This window comes from Trachemys scripta, chromosome 1 (genome assembly GCF_013100865.1).
Source record: "Trachemys scripta elegans isolate TJP31775 chromosome 1, CAS_Tse_1.0, whole genome shotgun sequence".
Taxonomy (NCBI): Eukaryota; Metazoa; Chordata; order Testudines; family Emydidae; genus Trachemys; species Trachemys scripta.
Genome location: NC_048298.1, coordinates 56,398,026 through 56,415,792, shown reverse-complemented (window position 1 = coordinate 56,415,792; position 17,767 = coordinate 56,398,026). Strand labels below are relative to the sequence as shown.

Here is a 17,767-nt window from a genome sequence, read left to right as displayed (position 1 = left end):
TCCATGTAGTATCTGTTCTTCTGTGTGGCTGTCACAAAATTCAGGTACAGAACCAATATATTAAAGTATATAATAGAAATGTTTTTAATAAGTCTGTTAGATTACGCTTATTTGGAAAAATATTGCTTTCTAAAAACTCTGTAGTTTGTTGTATTTAAAAAAAAAAAAGTCTAGAAATAAACTAATACTGTAGACAGGCTCTGACAAAAGCTGGGAATTTAGATCTGTGTTGCGTCACTGGATGTAACAAAAACTAAGGTTAACATTTTCAAACCTAGGTGCATAAAATTAAACCCTTAGATTGATATTTAATCACTTAATAAAAGAGGACTGACTTTCAAAGGTGTACTGAGCTCCTGAACCTCCCATTGACTTAACGGGAGCTGGGGATTCTCAACACTTCTAAAAACTAGGCCACTTCTATTGGTGTCTAAATATGGATTTAAGGACTTAATTTTAGGCATCCGGATATTAAGCCTTTGGTCCAAATGTTTATACCTTGGAGAAACTATTTTTTTTTAATATTGAAAATTGTGTTTTCATTACATGATTAGTATAATAATCTTTTAAAAATTATTTTCTGCTGAGATATGAGGAGGCAGAAGCAGACTGCACACAAGCTGTATTACTAGATGTTTCCTATTCTAAAGCTTTTGCCAGAAGAGGGACTGCCAGAGCAGCACTAGGAAAGTTAAAAGAAGCTATGCAAGGTGAGACTTTCTATGCAAGCAAATATTTGTGATGGGTTAGGTACCATATGTAGATTTATTTAGTCCTGATTCTTTAAACACCCAATAAACAATTACACCAATTTATTAGCATTTCCAGTATATTGGGGCACAACTTCTAGGAAGACCACTTTTTTGGTACCATGAATGTCAAATCTCTAATTTTTTTGCATTGGTAGGCCAAATTGAAGATTTATTTCACCTTCCACCCCTTACTCCTTTGAATAGATAAAATTATCTCTCAAAAGATTGCAATGGAATGTATTATTTAAAAAGTGTTGTAGAAGGATTCTAGGTTTGGATTCCTGCAAGAAATTAGGGCTCAACTGCATGGGATGTGAATATTGGGAGAGTGGGAGATATGAAGACTGATACCATAGTGGTCATTAAACCAACCTAATTTTCAAGCTTCAGCCTGTGTTTTTAGTATTATCTCTAGCCAAAAACTACATTAAGATGGAGTCTAGTTTGAGAATAGTAATTTAGAGGAAAATACATCACAGGAATAGTGTAATTGTTCCAGAAACAAATATGATAAAACTAGGTAATTCAGAGTTAAGATTAAATTTAAAAGAAATCCAAACATGTTAAAGGTATGGAAATGCACAGTTAAGGCACCTAAACAACTTTAAGTCTCTGTACTGACACCATGCAATAACCACATAATTATAATTAAAGTATTTTAGTATTTATAGTTCCATTTTAGGTAAAAATAATTTTCTTTAAAGATGCACTTTTTTTTTTCCAGCCCTGCTGCCTTGTGGTATCACTACAGGACAGAGTTATGGCTGTTTGGGTGCACTAATTATGCATTTGTAGTTCCTGTTTAAGTATAACATGCCAATCAATCTTAAATATGGAACTGTTACTGATGCTTTCATAGTAAGTCTTATTTTAACATAAAATGTCTTTTTCCCACCTAGTTATAAGAAAATGTGTATATTACATATTATTAGCTACTAGGAAATAGCTTTATATTTTTCTAATTTAAATTCAAACAGTTAACTCACACGATTAACTCAAAAAAGTTAATTGCGATTAATGGCACTGGTAAACAATAGAATACCCACTGACATTTTTTGGATTTTTTTCTGCATTTTCAAATATATTCATTTCTGTTACAACATAGAATACAAAGTGTACAGTGCTCACTTTATATTATTATTTTTATTATAAATATTTGCACTGTAAAAATGATAAAATAAATGGTATTTTTCAATTCACATCATACAAGTACTGTAGTGCAATCTCTTTATCCTGAAAGTGTAACTTACAAATAAAGATTTTTTTGTTTGTTACATAGTTGCACTCAAAAACAAAACAATATAAAACTTTAGAACCTACAAGTCCACTCAGTCCTTCTCCTTGTTCAGCCAATCGCAAAGAGAAACCAGTTAGTTTACATTTACGAGAGATGCTGCTGCTCGCTTCTTATTTACAATATTACCTGAAGGTGAGAACAGACGTTCGCATGGCGCTTTTGTAGCTGGCATTGCAAGGTATTTACGTGCCAGATATGCTAAACATTTGTATGCCCCTTCATGCTTCGTCTACCATTCCAGAGGGCGTGCTTCCATGCTGATGATGCTAGTTTAAAAAAAAAAAAAAAAAAGTGTTCATTAAATTTGTGACTGAACTCCTTGGGGGAGAATTGTATGTCTCCTGTTCTGTTTTACCTGCGTTCTGCCATATATTTCATGTTATAGCAGTCTTGGATGATGACCCACAACATGTTGTTTTAAGAACATTTTAACAGTAGATTTGACAAAACACAAAGAAGGTACCAATGTGAGATTTATAAAAATAGCTACAGCACTCGACCAAAGGTTTAAGAATCTGAAGTGCTGTCTGCAATCTGAGAGGGATGAGGTGTGGAGCATGCTTTCAGAAGTCTTAAAAGAGCAACGCTCCGATGCAGAAACTATAGAACCCAAACTACCAAAAAAGAAAATCAACCTTCTGCTGGTGGCATCTGATTCAGATGATGAATATGAACATGCGTTGGTCCGCTCTGCTTTGGTTCATTATCGAGCTGAACCCATCATCAGCATGGACACATGTCCTCTGGAATGGTGGTTGAAGCATGAAGGGACATTTGAATCTTTAGCGCATCTGGCACGTAAATGTCTTGTGACGCCGGCTACAACAGTGCCATGTGAACGCCTGATCTCATTTTCAGGTGACCTTGTAAGCAAGAAGCAGGCAGCATTATCGCCTGTAAACTTCTTTGTCTGAGCGATTGGCTGAAGTAGGACTCAGTGGACTTGTAGGCTCTAAAGTTTTACTTTGTTTACGTTGTTTTATTTTTGAATGCAGTTATTTTTTTGTACATAATTCTACATTTGTAAGTTCAACTTGCATGATAAAGAGATTGCACTACAGTACTTGTATTAGGTGAATTGAAAGACTATTTTGTTTTTTACAGTGCAAATATTTGTAATCAAAAATAAATAAATATAAAGTGAGCACTGTATACTTTGTATTCTGTGTTGTAATTGAAATCAATATATTAGAAAATGTAGAAAACATCCAAAAAAATTGAAATAAATGGTAGTCTATTATAGTTTAACAACGCTATTAATTTTTTTTAATCGCCTGACAGCCCTAATTTACTTGTAAACTAATTATTTTGGAGGCGGTTACCTTTGGGGAAAAACAGATAGTTTAATAAAAAAAAGAAAAAGACCAGAAATACTTCAACTTGAAACTTATACATTTTTTTCTCATGTTTTTTTATTCACTTAGATTTTGAAACAGTTTTGAAGTTGGAACCTGGCAATAAACAAGCAATAAATGAACTAACCAAAATACAGAATGTATGTATATTTGTGACAATATGTTGCAGTTTATTAACAGAATATTTCTGTGCTTAGATTACATGTATAAATGGAATGAATTTCATAACTAACCTTAATTTTAATTATCTGAACAATTATCTTTAAGGAATTAGTTGAGAAAGGGCTGTGGACTTACCAGGAATGTCCTGAACCATCTGCAGAAGAAACAGAAATACGAAACCTGGTGCAGCCCATTCATAAACCCTTACATCTTAGATCAACTGTAAGTGGGAGAGAAAGGGGAAAACATCTTGAAAATATAGAGGGGCATGGAGAAATAGTGGAGTTCAACATTTAACTCCTTTCTTACCTGTTGTGTTGTAAATGTAAACTGATATTTGGCATGCACGCTTTTAGAGTAAAAATGCCTTATTTAAATATATATTAAGATAATAAATATAGTTTGCAGATACAGATTTCAGAATGCATTAGACTTGCACTATTCATACATTTTAATTCTTTTCTTTTTCTTATAAATATAAGGTAAATTTCCTGGGACACAGAGAGTATTTACTGTATCTTGTACAGTGCAAAGCACACTAATGTTTAACAAATACATTTCTCTTAATTTAATAAATAACTTCCAAACAGTTTTGTTTCTTGAGTCCATTAATTGTAATATAAACCAAAATTGGTAACAGACTAAAGTTAGGTAGAAAATAATGTCCTTTACTTTAAATTTTAAAAATAAGCATTGGATTAATTACATCCAATTAAAAGATATTGTATAATACAAATGTAATAGAATATATCCTCTATAATGTTAAATTACACTTGGTTATATCAGCTGAAGCATTATTGACATGCTAATTTTCAGCTTAAAAGCTGCACTAACTGGAGATACTAAATATAGATTAATTTGTCCTTCATGGTTCTATTAATGTTAGACATTTACTGACACTTACAAATGTACTGTCCTACTCTGCTCCCTTTTCACTGATCTTGCAAAACAAAGAGAACAGAAATCACCTGTATCTCCCCAGTGGAGACCCTACACCTCTCCTGACATGGGGCAGGATGGGTTGTGTCCATAATGGATTGCACTCTGCCTATCCCAAGATGGAGGACTGTTCTTTGGAGATTGTTGCTAGCTAGCATAGCTCTTAGAGCAACTCACACTGTTCTAACCTAAGGTGTGGCTGGGCCGCAGCTGGGGGCTGGAAAGTCATAACTGGTTCCCTGATGGCCTCTTCACTGTGCTAAGCAGATCTCAGTCATGACAGAGAATCTGCCCCAGATTGCGTTCTTCTGTTCTTCCCTTTAACAGATTAATTGGCTGTTTGAACTTGAGTCACATTACTAATAATTGTATATAGCCTTGCAAATATGCATAACACACTCTGCTCCCAAAAGATTACATTTAGTGGATGGAATTCATCCTTCATTTGGGTGGCTGGTAAAAGACCCTGAGGTCCTGTGGAGGGCCTGTAATATGATGCCTGCAATTGTTGGAGATCAGGCAGGGATCAAAGTAATTATTAACAAAACAGGAACAAATAAAACACATTATTTCAGTAACAATGGGTAGGTAAACTATGGAATTCAGTGCCTCAGGATGTCATTTAGTCAAATAGTATGGCTGGATTTTAAAAGTGACCACAGACCCATTTGTAGTTATTTATATTTTATTTATATTGTATATTTATATAGCAATATAAAGCTAGTCAAATCTCATTGCTACATCTTTCTTTTGAAGTCAGGATACAAAATTTGATTGACTAATGGACTGACCAAATATCCTAGATCCTAAATTGAAAGACTAAAGGGCTTCTCAGAAGAAGTATTGTTGTTGTTGGGTTTTTTTATCTTTTCGTTGTCTGGGAGAACAGAATATAGAAATGGAATGACTTTGAGGTGAGAATGCCCCATGATACAGACGAATAAAGTAAAATGGTAGCAGGGAAAAGGCCAAATGAGAGAGAATATTTTTCATTTTATGATGAGTTTTGAAATCACAAATTATAATAAATATGTAAACATTGTATATTTTTATTGTAAAGTATCTGCACTGGACACCAGCACACACTAACATGGTGGCTCTGGGGTTCTAGTCCATTGTAAACAATAATCTTTTATTTGTAGTCTTTACAAAGAATAAAGTAGAGGATCCCACTAACCTTAAGTGTTTATTCTATTCAGAAACCTTTGAGAAGAATATTCATTGAAGAAGTAGATGATGAGATGCAGAATATTGATGTGCCTAACACTACTACTCTAGTCAATAATTGGATTAATTCTACAAGTGTAGAAACAACAAAGAATCTAAGTCAAGATGACCTCTTAACCACATCTGATATTCCTAGAGCAAAACAGTTGAAAATTGAAGAAATCAGTGATATACCAGCCTTCCAGTGAGTATAATAAATTCTTTGGTGTTCTCGGATTTGATAAGCAAACGTGGGTGGGTATGTAATCCTTCTCAAATTATTATATGTTTGGAATATTGCACCAAAAAAACTTGCTTAAATGTAGTTGTAATTGAAATTTGAAATTGTAACTACAGTATTGTTTTTATTAAATAGTCTTGTAGCTGTATACACCTTGTTTGAAGATTTACTTTAGAAACATAAGTTCACAGAATGTCTGAGTGTGAGAGAGGGAGAGAGACTTCTGAAACATAGAATATCGGGGTTGGAAGGGACCTCAGGAGGTCATCTAGTCCAACCCCCTGCTCAAAGCAGGGCCAATCCCTAGACAGATTCTTACCCCAGTTCCCTAAATGGCCCCCTCAAGGATTGAACTCACAATCCTGGGTTTAGCAGGCCAATTCTCAAACCACTGAGCTATTCTCTCCCCTCCTACCCCTCCCCCCCCAACAAATATGAGCCTTTTAGATACAGTTGGACAAATTGTTAACTTGGATTGTTTTTTGCTCAAGCATTCCAAATATCTGAGGAAAGTTATGTAATCTTGATGTAGAAAATATGCTACATTTCCTATGCACTACATCTTATCTCAATTATAGAAGGTCAGTTGGGAATTTTAGGGCAAATTCTCAGGAGTGCTAGAGGTCTGCTCTGCACACCCAGGGAGTGGAGGCAACAAAGATGGTACTAAAGCATTTTACCACCACTTCTCCAATTGTGGAGGCAGCCAGGAGCCTCGTGTCTGCTCTAAGCTCTGTTGACTGGTAAGAGCTCCCAAGGAGTCTATGGCAGGGTCAGACTCCACAGCACCCCCTTGTGGCCCACCACAGCACTATTCACCATGCCTCAGTTTTCTCCCGGGGAGTAGTCTTCATCAGCCTTACCCGGCAAGGTACTGGTAACGAATGTAAACAGTAACCCCAAGTGCAGCATAACAGAAGGGTTCTCCACCCTTCTTGGCCTAAGCTCTCAGGTCTTTCCACTCTCCAGAGTTCTGACTCTCAGGGCGCTTCCCTGCTTCCAGGGTCAGTCATGGGAGCCAGTCTCCTTCCTGAAACCCTCAGTCCACCAGGCTGTCTCTGTGGGAGCTACCCTTCTCCAGAGTCTACTAGAGGAATCAGCCCGCCTCCCCCAACCAAGCTCTTGTAACCCTTTGGGGTCATCCCGTAACCCCTTCTCAGCTGGGACTAATAATTAAACAGGACTATTTGCTCCCTAGCTGATCAGGATCAGCTGGAGGGAGAGGGTAGCTGACCTGTCTCGACTAGGCTGAGCCCAACTCCCCTTAAAATGCCAGTGAGCCTGTGACAGAGTCATTACATTGGCTGGAATCATCCCTGGGATGACTCCTAAAATGGGTGTGTGCTGGGCTGGGTGATATAGAACCAATGGAGATAGCTCCCTACACCTAGGTGTTGGGAATCCTTGATTGGCTGTTTAAGCTAATTTCCCAGGCTCTTTGAACTGTCAGAGAATATTAATATGGTATTCCTTGCCTTTTTAACATGTTTTTACTAACTGGAAAACTGTCTGAAAAAATTTAGTTCTTTTTTTCCTCCCCTGAACAGCTGAATGGATTCAGTTTGTAGTGTTTTTAGGGCAAAAGTACATTTTTACAGCCATGTTCTAACCACTAAAAATATACTGATTGAAATGACAAATAAATTATAGGAGAACAAATGGCTGCATTGTAATCAGTGTTGAAAATGTTTTCACATTTGACATGCTTATTGTTTTGCATTATGAAATTGCAAAGAAAACTTATTTTCTTATTCTTGCAGCTGTGGGCAAAAGAATTTCTGTAATACTGATATATATTGAATGGTAGAAGTTTTTTGTGCTCTAAAAACAGTTGTTTCTGGAAATATAGTAAATATGTAGCATATACTTTTTTACAGGACTGGAAAATCATTTACATTGACCAGTAAAATCATATTTAAAAAAAAACATTTAATTAGTTCAATTTAAATATGTTTGTTTGCTTTTATTTCAAAGCTTAGGAATATTTTTGTCTGAAGAAAATAATTGCTTTTTATACAAAATATTACTAAAACCTTGAAAGTGAGGATATTTATTAAGGCTCAGGTTTGCAAATGAGATGGCACCCAATAGTTCCAACTAAGACTCCTTTATGAAATGGCCAGAATTTTTATTTTAAAATGTATAATTAAACACATGTTTTAGACCTCCTACCAGTACGAAAGATATGCCATCAGCTACACCTCAATCATCCAGTCTGAGAAATCATCTAGAAAAAGAAAAAACATTACTTCCTGCATCTACATCTGATGTCCCTGCAATCCCTGCAAATTCATTCCAGCTTGAATCTGATTTCAGAAAAATGAAAGGCTGCCCAGATAAGATGTACATGTACCTAAAGGTAAGAGAAGTAGTATTCTGTGACTGCAGCTGTAGAAATAATTAAAGAAATAGTGCCCTTTTATGTTGGATTGGGTAATTTAGTGTCTGGAATGATTTAACAGTGCACAAATGGCAGTATCTTTATTTTAATTTAAACCCCTTTCCCATGAAACTAGGAGCTTTGACTCCATGTGAAAATAATTTTCATTCTGTGCTTGATTTTGTTTTATTTGACATTTACAGTATAAGTCTAGGAAAGGTGCCCTACTTTTTTTTTTTTTTTTTTTAAATCCCTTCCTTCTAATTTAGGCTCAAATTATGTAAACACACATCTTGGTATCCACATTGAACTCCAGTTACTCACTTGTGTGTTTACTGGATTGGAGCTGTAGCATTGAAGAATACAGCATTCTTATTCCTGTATAGGCTGTATAGATATTTTAAAGTGCCTCAAACTACTTTAATGTATATTTTAATTCAATATTTTTGAAGGAAAAAAGTAATTTTAGTTCCTCCGTTGTTACCAAGGGTTAATCTAAATTTTTTTTAAAAACCTTTAACAATCACTTGCAAAAAGGTACAAGTAAATAAAATAAAATGAGTAGCTCTAAGAAGAAAAATATATTTCCTTGTAACTACAGCTATCTTTTCAACAGAATGTAGAAGGCCATATGCATAATAGACCAAAACCTATTCTTGTAATTTTTTTTAACTTATTTCCAGGAGTACCCATGATGTTGGTAGGCACTATAAAAATATGTGGAAGGGAATGGATCCTGCTAGGAGAACTTAAAATTACTAGTTTCAGTTTTCACAATTGAATAATATTTTTTGTCTGTAAATAACGGTGTTTTTTATTCTTCCAAAGCAAATAGAGCCTTCACTTTACCCTAAGCTGTTCCAAAAATCCTTAGATCCAGATGTATTTAACCAGATTTTGAAAATTCTGCAAGACTTTTACATTGAGTAAGTTCATTTCCTCACTAATTATTCTAGGGTTTTATATTGCTTGCTGCCAACAGAGGCTTTTTTTGTTTAGTTTACTGAACAAACTGTCTATAGTATATAACACTGGCTTATCAGGATGTAGTTATCTAAATGTATTCCTCAAGAAATTAATTCTTAGTACAGAAGAATATTTCAGAAGGATTAGCTAGGAGAAAATTGGTAATGAAATAAAAGACCTTTTGCATTAAGTCATTGGTTTAAATTCAGATTGTGTCATTACTGGCTACTGATTGACTACTTGGTGGCCTATGTGAAGTGATTTGTTTCTATTGGAAAGATAGAACATTCCATGAGCACAGAATTCATTTTTAAAACAATGAAAAGTAGCTCAAAGAAGAGCAAACAACTAAAAAATTCCATTATTTTATGCTATCTTCATTGTGATGCCTTCGGTGTCCTTGGTTTTTATTTTTTTTTCCCCTTTAATTATATACTTGTATTCTGTAACAGAACACTTAAAAGTAGCAAGCATGTGTATGGGAATTGAAATCTTAATATTAAGAAAATAGAAAGCACTTGGCAGTTATTTCTGAGATATTTCAGTGCTGCATTATTTGAAGCTAAAATTCTGCTCATTATGAACAGCGTATTTAATTAATCTGAGCTCTAAAAATATGTTATGGTTTTTTATTATGCAGAATAGCAATTGTAAATTAAAGGGGCCAGGCTATAGGCCGGTAGCAAGTATTGTCCAAACAATAACAAATCATAAGGGTGAATCACCATACCCGAAGAGGCATGTCCTACATTCAGTGTTACTATGTGCATGGCTTCTAGAGAGTGAATTTGATGAGAGCAGAAAGTTAAACCAGTTTTAAAAAGGAGGGGAATGTGAGATATAAAGAAAAAAGATCATTTGTAGTCCTTGGTAGTGAAAGAGAAAGGCATGTGGTCTCACATGTTCTCACTGTCCAAAAAAAAAAAATCATGAGATTTTTCCATACTGCTGAAAATGACAGCAATCATGCATCACTATGTAAATCCTCACAATCAAATTACTAGGTTCCCATTAAAAATATCTCTCATTACTTTCATCCTGAAACCCTTTGGATTTGCATACACTAATCCAGGGGTCGGCAACCTTTCAGAAGTGGTGTGCTGAGTCTTCATGTATTCACTTTAATTTAAGGTTTCACGTGCCGGTAATACATTTAAACGTTTTTTAGAAGGTCTCTCTCTATAAGTCTATATATAACATAACTAAACTACTGTTGTATGTAAAGTAAACAAGGTTTTCAAAATGTTTAAGAAGCTTCATTTAAAATTAAATTAAAATGCTGATCTTAAGCCGCCGGTGTGCTCAGCCCGCTGCCAGTCTGGGGTTCCGTCCACTGGCTCCTGACAGCCAGGGTCCTGGCTGCCTACCCCGCTCAGCCTGCTGCCGGTCTGGGGTTCTGGCTGCCGGCCCCTTGCCAGCTGGGGTCCCAGCCGCCGGCCCTGCTCAGCCCGCTGCCAACCTGCTGTGGGGGGTGGGGATGTGGGGGATGCAAGAGTCAGGGAATGGGGTATGGGGGGCTGGGTATGTGTGGAGGGTGCAGGAGTCAGGGCAGGGGGGTGTGGGGGGTCTGGGTATGTGTGGAGGGTGCAGGAGTCAGGGCAGGGCGGTGTGGGGGGTCTGGGTATGTGTGTAGGGTGCAGGAGTCAGGGCAGAGGGCTGGGGGCATGTGAAGGGGTGCAGGAGTCAGGGCATGGGGAGTGAGGGGGCAGGAATCAGGGATGAGGTCGTGGGGGGATGCAGTGGGCTGGGGTGCAGGGGTCAGGGCAGAGGGCTTGGGGGGGTGGGCTGGGATCACGCGGGTGCTCCCAGCCCCCTGCCCTGAGCGGCTCACGGCAGGGGGCTGGAGGGATACGTCCTGCTCCTACCCCCCTTCCCCAAGGCCCTGCTCCTGTCTCCCTTCCCTGCCTCCTTACCGGTCTGAGCAGTGAGGGCGCTGGGGCTGCTCTTCTCCCCTCCCTTGCAAGGGCCATCGGCGGCAGGGAGGAAGAGGAGGCGGGACTCCACGCAGCACATTGGCGGAAGAGGTGGGGGAGGGGGAAGCTTGGCTGCCGGCGGAGCCTGCGGTATAGCAGCAGCCGGCAGGAGCAAGCTTGCTTCTGCCCCTGCCCCTGCCAGAGAGGGCAGGGGGCGGAGAAGAGCGGGCTGGGTCGGGCAGGATTTTTAATGGCATGCTGCTGCCTGCCGGGGTCCGGCTCAGCCCGCTGCTGGGGTTCGGCAGCGGGCTGAGCCACACCCTGGGAGGCAGCAGTATGCCATTAAAAATCGGCTCACGTGCCGTCTTTGGCACGCGTGCCAGAGGTTGCCGACCCTTGCACTAATCAATAGATCAGGGGTAGGCAACCTTTCAGAAGTGGTGTGTCATTTATTCACTCTAATTTAAGGTTTCACATGCCGGTAATACATTTTAATGTTTTTAGGTCTCTTTCTATAAGTCTCTATTGTATAACTAAACTATTGTATGTAAAGTAAACAAGGTTTTCAAAATGTTTAAGAAGCGTCATTTAAAATTAAATTAAAATGTTGATCTTACACCACCAGCCTGCTCAGCTCGCTGCCAGCCTGGGGTTCTGTTCACCTAGGCCGGCAGCGGGCTGAGTAGGGCCTGCGGCCGGGACCCCAGACCTGGGGGGGCGTGTTTCAGGGGTCAGGGCAGAGGGCTGGGGGAGGGTGTGTAGGGCAGAAGGCTGGGTGTGTGTTGGGGGGTTCCAGGCAGAGGGCTGGGGGTATGGGGGTGCAGGGCAGAAGGCTGAGTGTGTGTGTGGGGTTCAGGGCAGAGGGATGGGGTGCTCGGCTCGTGGGGGTGCTCCAGCCCCCTGTCCTGAGCGGCTCATGGCAGGGGGCTTGAAGGGATATGCCCTGTTCCACCCCCTTCCCCCCGGCTCCGTCCCTACCTCTCTCTGCCTCCTCAGTGGAGCTGTGTGCAGGCTGCCACTCTTCCCCCTCCCACTCGCTAGGGCCATCAGCTGATTGGCCCAGGACGGAGAGGAGGCGGGGCAGGAAAGCACCATGCTGGGGGAAGAAGTGGGGGAGGGGGGAAGCTTGGCTGCTGCAGAACCAAGCTTCTGCCTCCTGTCCCCGCAGGGGAGAGTAGTGGGGCTGGGGGCCGGGACCATGGTATGGAATTGCGTGCCACTTAAAATCGGCTCACATGCCGTGTTTGGCACGTGTGCCGTAGGTTGCTGACCCCTGCAATAGATCATGATCTGTAGATGTCAAAAGTGGCGAATCAAATGGATTTCTTATTACTAAGGCAGTTTATTTGACATAGTTTGTATAAACATGTGCTTCCTTAGGAAAGCCAGAGATGGTGTTTTTAAGTGACGTTATCTGTTGCTTCCATTTTTGGTTGGAAATGAGGAATTTGATTTTTCTCTTCATTATTATGAGCTAAGAATAACAACTCAGGCTACATCTACACTACGGGGGGAGGTCGATTTAAGATACGCAAATTCAGCTACGCGAATAGCATAGCTGAATTCGACGTATCGCAGCCAACTTACCCCGCTGTAGGGACGGCGGCAAAATCGACCTCTGCGGCTTCCCGTTGACGGCGCTTACTCCCACCTCCGCTGCTGGAGTAAGTGTCGATTTGGGGATCGATTGTCGCATCCCGATGGGACGCGATAAATCGATCCCCGAGTGGTCGATTTTCTACCCGCCGATTCAGGCGGGTAGTGTAGACCCAGCCCTAGAAAGGTGTTGTGGTTATGAAAAGGTTATAAAAGAAACACACACCACAAGCACCAACCTTTTGGGTACTGAAAAGTATGATTTGATATTTAGAATAGCAATAACTAGTGCATGATTAAATGTTTTGCACCTTGTCAACTTTCCTCCTCCTTTCTGTATATTTTTACCTTTGTTCTCTAGTACTAAAAATATTTGTATACAGACTGTTTGTTTGTTTGTTTGAATTCATCTGTTCCTGTTGCTTGAATTTCCTGAATTCCATAATCCTGTTTGTAGCTATTGGATCTTTCTAATCAGAGGTAGTTATTTTCATATATATATTTAATAATCTGCTATTTTAGGAAAGAGAAACCATCTCTCATCCTTGAAATTCTCCAGAGGCTATCTGAATTAAAAAGATTTGATATGGCAGTGATGTTTATGTCAGACTTGGAGAAAAAAAGTAAGTACAAAGTAAAGCTGGATCATTTTTTATTTTATTTTTTCAAACTTGGACCTTGGCATAGGTCTCATTTCAGTCAGATACAATGAACTTCAGTATCAACTCAGTTTACAACCGGTAATGGAAATACACATGAAATCTTATTTATTTACACTTCAGAGGCTGCTTTAACTAAGTGCTTCTAAAAAGGTCTCCAGTTTGATACTTTTTTGAGAGGTTGGGGGTGGGTGGTGGAGGGGGAGATATGTGGATCAGAATGATTGAGCAGTGAACTCAACCACTCTGAGAAGGGAAATTTTCCACCACTGTGTAGTGACCATTCTTGCCTGTGCAATTGTGGAGCTGACAGGTTCCAGGCAAATCATATCCTCCTTGGCTGGGAGATCCAGTTTATTTAGGGCTTTTGTAAGGGGGGAAAATAAAGGAAGAAATGGGGACAAATCCTTGGGGTACTGTGCAGGGCTTGAAGGACCCTCCCAAAACAAATTATTCTTCATAGATTTTTAAGCCTGGAAGGAACCATTGTGATCATCTAGTCTGACCTTCAGTATAACACAGGCCATGGAACTTCCCCAAAATAATTCCTAGAGCATATCTTTTAGGACAACATTTTGAATATCATTGAAATGTAAATGATTTATTATAGATTACCTGAAATTCCATCTAGATGATTTTAAATTACATGAACACTGGCTCAAATCAGCTGTTTTAAATGTGCTGCTCAGAGACTTTGTTTTTAGGATCTCCTTCAAACTCAAACTAACAGCCAGAAAAGACATGCTGGTTATAACTACCTTTTTCAATAGCAATGTTGTGTACAAACCCTAGTAGTTGCAATTATAATTGAGCACAATATAGTACCAAAATCATGATGTCATATCTGATTCTCGCTAAATCAAATTTGGGAAGAAAATTTTCAGAATGTCGTAGAGTCAAACTCAGGTTCTAATGCTGCTACCTTTGCATTTTACCCATCACTGTAATATTAAGGCACTAAAGGCTTGATTCTGTCTTGGCACAGGAGAAGGTTGGTGGGTTGAAACATCTCCCTGATTTGCATGGCTGGCCCCAGCTCTGATGCAACTTAGAGCTGCTTCGTGGCAGTTTTAACTTGTGCCATTGGAAAAAAGTCACTAATATGATATACTCTGCCAATGGATAATGCCATGATGGAGCTCCTCCGTGCCCCTGACGCACCTCTGTTCTCCCACCATTTTAGACCCTCTAGGTTCTGCTGTGGGATGTATGGTGCAGGGCCTGTGAAAGCACACATACTCCAACAGAGTTTCTGTACTTCAGGGACATCTCTGAGCATATGCAGCTACATTATGATCCCTCTGCACCACTTGAGTGGTGCAAAGGGCTGTGACCCACCTTGAAAATTTTGCCCTAATACTCTTGTTAGTAAATTTATTTTTTTTAATATTGGTTGTTTTCACACTTGCTACATGATTCAGATTCTGTTGGATCCCTCTTAACATCTTTTGAACATTCGTCATACATTGTAATTGTTTTGACATCTATTTTTTCAGTTGATTTTTTATTTTTAATTAGTGTTCATGTATGTGCTAGATTTCTCAGTCCTAGAGATTGACCTCTTCTGTTTACCACAGAACACATTTAAGCAGAGACAATGCAAGCTTCTCTAAAGTGTTCTGCCAGTATGTGTCAGCACGGTTCTTGAAGGACCACCACAGTTAGTTCACAGGAGTTTTATTCTTTGTGCCTTGACCCTCCTTTCATACGGCCCATTGAGGTGTGTGTTTCTCATTTGAATGTTTGTCTACTTCAGACCTAGATTGAGACCACCAGTTTTGTGCGCACAAGCTGTTTGATGCCTTACGACATCTATCGCTGCTAAATGGACATTTTAAAAAATAAATTTGGAAATTACTGCATATAGCTGAGCTTCACTACAGCTACCACTCTTTCTTTATAATGAAAAACAAATATGAGCCTCTTGGACAAATAGTTTTGTTGTAAAGACATTTTCGTGTTTTGAAACTATTCACTTTTTTCTACTTTTTTACTTCAGTATATTTTTCTTCATTACAGCTTATAAATTTGAATAAACAACTTTATTTTTATGCCAATTTTGTCTGATATCTGGCACAAGCTTTTTAAACTTCTCTTTTTAATAGCATAAAGACAAGATAATTTGTGTCTTGTTTGTTTTTCTGATTTTGTCATCAGGAATATGCACCTGAGGAATTATGGGTTTTTTTTGGCTAACTACTTGCCTTAAAAGGACCTTTATTCATTGTATAAAACACCAAAACAAAAATGGTGGCTGTTGCCATTTATGGGCTTTTGTTTTGTTTTCAGTTTCTTATAGACAGAATATTGAGTTTTAACTAATTATTATTGAGATTTCTTCTTCTATCAAATCCAAATGACATATTAAATGTATTGACAGTTTTAAGACAGGACATATTTATGTTCTATAACAGTTTGTAACCTGAAAATCACACATTTAAAAAAGTGTGTCTGAAAGTCTGAAAATGGAAAGTCATGTTAATTTTTATCTTCTCTTACAGCTGCACATGTATTGTTCAGTCACATGAACCAGTCAGGATTGGAGGATAATTCTGTTGAAGAGTTGAAGAAGAAATATGGTGTTCAGTATTAATGAGATTCCTGATGTTACGTATTTATATATGTAAACTAGTCTGATTCCGCACCTTTTCTCTGAGCTACTTGTACTGAAGTCAGTGAAAGAGTTACATCCATAAAGTTGCATTTATGTAGATAATGAAATCCTTATACCAGACAAAACCAAATGGCAAGTGCCTAGAAAGGATAATGACTTATGCCCCAATTCTGCAATTGTGCCCGTTATTTGGGAACCTTGGGGCACCAGGAGGACTCTCTCCAGTTTTAAGAGTCCAGTTGAGTAGATTGAGTTGCAGGCTAACAGCTGTAGCCAGACAATTATTCAGAAATAAAGTTAATTATTTATAAACATGGGTTTTGGTAAGAATAATTTGGTAACTTGATGATTATTAAAAGATCAGCATTAATTTTATTTTGGGAAATAAACTTAACAGTGTTTAATTAAAAATTTCAAAATTGTCTGGTATAATTTATTTTAACATAAAATGTACTACTTAATGAACTTGCATTTCTCAGATAAGCTAAATTGTTACTTATCTGTAAATAGATTCCACTCAGGACAATATGAAAACTTCATCTGATGCTCAGCAAACTTGGGGTCTGATGGCCAGTAAATTCCTAATTTCTTTAGCTGAGATTGCCCTAAAGCTGAGTTCTAGGCACTGACAGCTGAGATACCCCAGTGAACCTCAATCATTGCAGTAGTACAAAAGGAATCTCTCTTAAATAACTAGGTTCCAGACAATGTAAGATTTTTAAAATAGTCACTAAGACCCTGAATTGCACCTGTGGCAGAATGAAAATATATAAAAATATGAATGTATATTGCACCACACAGAGAGCACAATTCTTAACAGTCCTATTAATCCATCTCCTTTACAAGCTGGTAGCTATGCAGTATTTCTTTTTATATTTAGTTTTAACTAATTAGAAGAAATCTCAATAATATCAAAAAAAGGTCTTATTTGCCACACCCTTTCAATGAGACTTGTGCTCTTAAGTCACTTAGATGCTTTCGAAAATCCCACCCTTTATCCTAATGCCTGCACACAAGAGGTCCACATTCAGATTGTACAGGCAAACTTAATTCTGGCGATTTCTAACTTTTGAGCGCTTGATTTTTCAACCTCTGTGTTTTAAATTACTTTTTGTAAAAATGCAAAACAGCTTACAAACCAATAAAACCTAAGAACAAGAAGATGGATAGAGCTGAGATGTGGAGTTTTGCTTCTTTGTTTGTGAGGGTTTTTTGTTCTTTTTTGCTGCATTCTTGCTACCTACTAGATATTCAGGCTATAGTAATAGATCAAAAGCATTAACTGGAATCTGTCACACCAATGTCTTCATGGAGTACTGTGGCTGTACAACTGTAACTTTACAAGGAGTCCTGTTGCCAGGGTTGGTCAAGCTTTGGCAAATGGTGTTTTTCGTTTTGTGAAAGAAATGTGGGCAACATTGTGGGCTTGTCTATTGTGAAATAAGCTAGAGTATGAATTTAAAACACAATTGCTATTCTCCTCAACTCCCTGTGTGGACACTCTTATTTGTCACTAAAATGGATTGAGTTAAATTGCACAAAGGCACTCTTAGGACAGAATAAGAGTCCATATGAGGAGCTATTGTGAAATATCTATTCCAGGCCATTTCCCCCTGTAGACAAGCCCTGTGGGAAATAAAATTGCTGTATTCTATGTAAGAAATGCTGGACAATGTATCATTATGTA

General features: G+C 38.5%; 1 protein-coding gene across 4 annotated transcripts in view; it reads left to right on the top strand.

Moving 5' to 3' along the window:
- RPAP3 (RNA polymerase II associated protein 3) overlaps positions 1-16,499 on the top strand; it is a 38,207-nt gene extending 21,708 nt beyond the window's left edge. For all 4 annotated transcript variants that reach the window (XM_034770143.1, XM_034770135.1, XM_034770153.1 and 1 more), the window contains 8 exons: positions 589-710; positions 3,474-3,544; positions 3,672-3,788; positions 5,705-5,916; positions 8,116-8,311; positions 9,161-9,258; positions 13,330-13,430; positions 15,968-16,499. In XM_034770143.1, coding sequence (XP_034626034.1) covers positions 589-710; positions 3,474-3,544; positions 3,672-3,788; positions 5,705-5,916; positions 8,116-8,311; positions 9,161-9,258; positions 13,330-13,430; positions 15,968-16,059 — 1,009 coding nt within the window. In that variant the 3' untranslated portion in view covers positions 16,060-16,499. The remainder of the gene's footprint in view (positions 1-588; positions 711-3,473; positions 3,545-3,671; positions 3,789-5,704; positions 5,917-8,115; positions 8,312-9,160; positions 9,259-13,329; positions 13,431-15,967) is intronic.
- The last annotated feature ends 1,268 nt before the right edge of the window (positions 16,500-17,767 follow it).